The sequence below is a fragment of the Oxyura jamaicensis genome, unplaced genomic scaffold (genome assembly GCF_011077185.1).
Source record: "Oxyura jamaicensis isolate SHBP4307 breed ruddy duck unplaced genomic scaffold, BPBGC_Ojam_1.0 oxyUn_random_OJ72491, whole genome shotgun sequence".
Taxonomy (NCBI): domain Eukaryota; kingdom Metazoa; phylum Chordata; class Aves; order Anseriformes; family Anatidae; genus Oxyura; species Oxyura jamaicensis.
The window spans coordinates 1-3,406 of record NW_023311072.1 but is presented as its reverse complement, the minus strand read 5'-3'; the positions used below and the strand labels follow the sequence as shown (position 1 = coordinate 3,406).

General features: G+C 70.6%; 1 protein-coding gene across 1 annotated transcript; it reads left to right on the top strand.

Annotated features, from left to right (window-relative positions):
* Positions 1–12: 12 nt before the first annotated feature.
* LOC118159869 (integrin alpha-10-like) lies at positions 13–3,394 on the top strand (the record flags this gene model as incomplete). Its single annotated transcript, XM_035314412.1, has 9 exons — positions 13–274; positions 379–467; positions 596–710; positions 1,264–1,391; positions 1,882–2,030; positions 2,119–2,269; positions 2,410–2,575; positions 2,710–2,783; positions 3,088–3,394. Coding segments are annotated over exons 1-9 (1,327 nt in total), but the record flags the coding sequence as incomplete, so codon positions are not given.
* Between the last annotated feature and the right edge of the window lie 12 nt (positions 3,395–3,406).

Sequence of the window (3,406 nt, the reverse complement as noted above, 5' to 3'; positions counted from 1 at the left end):
CTGGGCGCAGCGAGCGGATGCCCCTGGGGGGCTTTGGAGCTGTGCCCCGGAGCTGGGTGACCTCAAACCGTCGCCGCCGGAGCCGATGGGTGCCGTTGGGGTGGGGATGGGGGGGGCGGTGTTGTCATGTGTGTGTGTGTCCCCCCCGATGTCTCCCATCCCCGCAGGCTGCTGGTGGGGGCCCCCTGGGACGGCCCGGAGGGTGACCGCCGCGGGGACGTCTACAAGTGCCACGTGGGCTCACCCAACGCCACGTGTGCCAAAGCCAACCTCGGTACCACCAGGGCCGGGAAGGGTCGGGGGGGGTCATGGGGGGGGGGGGGGGAGGGAGGGGGTCCGGGGGTCACCGTTTGATTTTTTTGGGGTTCCCCCCACGAGGCACCGCGGCCCTGCAGCGCTCCCCCCTGCCCAGCCGCAACATGCACCTGGGGATGACGCTCCTGGACAGCAAGGACGGCGGCTTCGTGGTGAGCGCGGGGGCACCCAGGGGAGCGGGGGGGGGGGGTGCGTGAGTGGGGATGGGGGCAGGGGGGTGCTCGGTGTGCCCCCCCCCACCCACCCCCCCTCGCCACGCTTTGTGCCCCTCCGTCCCCAGGCCTGCGCCCCGCTGTGGTCCCAGGAGTGCGGCACCTCCGTCTTCAGCACCGGCGTCTGCGCCCGCGTGGACGGCGACCTGCGGCCCGTGGAGACCATCGCGCCCACGGCACAGCGTGAGTCGGGGCGCCCGTGGGAGCCGGCGCCGGGCCGTGCCACGCGGTGTCACACCGTGTCACACCGTGCCGTGCCGTGTCACGCCGTGCTGTGTCACCCCGTGCCATGCTGTGTCACCCCGTGCCATGCTGTGCCACACCGTGCCGTGCCACACCGTGCCATGTCACACTGTGCCATGCCATGTCACACCATGCCGTGCTGTGTCACCCTGTGCCATGCTGTGCCACACCGTGCTGTGTCACACCGTGCCATGTCACACTGTGCCGTGTCACACCGTGCCGTGCCGTGCCACACCATGCCATGCAGTGCCACACTGTGCCTTGCTGTGTCACACTGTGCCATGCCATGCCACACTGTGCCATGTCACACCGTGCTGTGCCACACTGTGCCGTGCTGTGTAACAGCATGTCACACCATGTCACACCATGTCACACCATGCCATGCAGTGCCATACCGTGCCATGCCATGTCACACCATGCCATGTCACACCGGGCCGTGTCACACCGTGCTGTGCCAGCCCGACCCCAGCCGTGTCCCCCCACCCCCCCGCAGGCTGCTCCACCTACATGGACATCGTCATCGTCCTCGATGGCTCCAACAGCATCTACCCCTGGTATGAGGTGCAGAACTTCCTCAGCAACGTCCTCAGCAAGTTCTTCATCGGGCCGGGACAGATCCAGGTGACACGAGGGCCTCTGGGCGATGCTACCCCTGGGGTGACGCCACCGTTGTCCCCGGGGTGCCCCCAGCATCCCAGGGCGATGCCGAAGCCCCGAGCTGGCCCCTGGCTGGGGTGGGGGGACAGGAGCCGCATCCTGGGGGGTTCCTGCCCCGTGCAGGATGGGGACGTCCCCGGGGGCTGCGGGTGCCCACATCCGTGACACGGAGGGCAGGAAGCGGCCGGAGCTGGGGCTGACTCAGCCCCCGGGGGGTCAGGGGGGTGCTGTGGGGGCACCTCCTGGGCTTCAATCACCGGCGCGTGGCTGGATGTCCCCGAACTGCGGGGCCAGGCGTGCACCGGGCAGCTGGGGCTGCGTTTGGGGGGACCGGGGATGTGTTTGGGGGCCCCGGGGCTGCATTTGGGGGGCCTGGGGATGTGTCTGGGGGGACCGGGGCTGCGTCTGGGGGCCCGGGGCTGGCTGTGCCCGCTGACCCCGTGCCCCGCGGCAGGTCGGGGTGCTGCAGTACGGGGAGCACGCGGTGCACGAGTGGACGCTGGGGCAGCACCGCACGGCCGAGGAGGTGGTGGAGGCGGCCAGGAACATCAGCCGGCAGGAGGGCCGCGAGACGCGCACGGCCTTCGCCATCCACCAGGCGTGGTGGGGACCGGGTCGGGGTCGGCATCGGGGTCGGGATGGGGACACCCCCTCCCCCCCCCCAGCTCACGCCTCCCGTCCCGGTTGGCAGCACCGAAGCCTTCAGCCCCGAGCGGGGTGGCCGGGAGGATGCCACCAGGTTGATGATCGTGGTGACGGACGGCGAGTCGCACGACGGGGACGAGCTGCCCGAGGCGCTGGAGGAGTGCGAGAGGCGCAACATCACGCGCTACGCCATCGCCGTGAGCCCCCCTGCCTCAGTTTCCCCGTTCCGCCCTCGGTGCCGGGCTGTGGGGAGGGACCTGCTCCCTTCCTCCTCCTCCTCCTCGCCGCGCCGGGGGCAGGATGCGGCCCCAAGCTGACGCTGGAGCCCTCTCCGCAGGTGCTGGGGCACTACCTGCGCCGGCAGCAGGACCCCGAGGACTTCATCCGCGAGATCAAGTACATCGCCAGCGACCCGGACGAGAAGTATTTCTTCAACGTCACCGACGAGGCCGCCCTCAACGACATCGTGGACGCTTTGGGCGACCGCATCTTCAGCCTGGAAGGTGCCGTGACCCCGAAACCGGCCCCGGCTTCTTCCCCCCCGTGACGCTGCGTGGGGCGTGCGGGGCCCCCGGCCCGTCGGGACGAACCCTCCCGTGGGTGCTGAGGAGGAATAACGTGTGTGTCCCCCCCCCAGGCACCCACGGGAACAACGAGAGCTCCTTCGAGCTGGAGATGTCGCAGATCGGTTTCTCCATCCACCTCCTGGAGGTGAGGCTGCGCCGCACGGCACGGGCAGGATGCGGCCCCAGCTGAGCCGGGCGGGGGGGGGGGGGGGGCGGCGGGGGGGGATTCCAGCCCGGGGGCTCTCTGCAGAAGTGGAAAATAATCCTCAGCCGTGCGTCAGCCTCCCCACTTGAGGCTGAGTGTCCCGGGCTGCACAGGGGACGGGTTATTTTGGGGTGGTTTTGGGGAACGGGGACGCACCGGAAGCCGCCTGAGGGTGACGCACGGCCGGCGTCGCGCCCACCCCCACGGGCGCCCCCGTTTCCACCCCCTCCACCCCCCCACCCAGGACGGGATCCTCTTCGGGGCCGTGGGCGCCTACGACTGGGACGGGGCCGTGCTGGAGGAGAGCCGCCGCGGCCGCATCGTGCCCCCCCGGGAAGCCTTCGAGCCGGAGTTCCCGCTGGAGCTGAAGAACCACGCGGCGTATTTGGGTACTGGGGGGGGGTCCCCGGGGGCGCGCCGTGCCCCGGGGTCTGGGACGGAGCAGGGATGCCCCAGGGGGAAGCGGGGGAGCCTCAGCACCCGAGGGACGCTCAGCACCCTGGGGGTGGAGGGGAAAAGGGGGAAGTTTGGCACCCGAAGGTGCTCCGTGCGCCCCCCCCCCC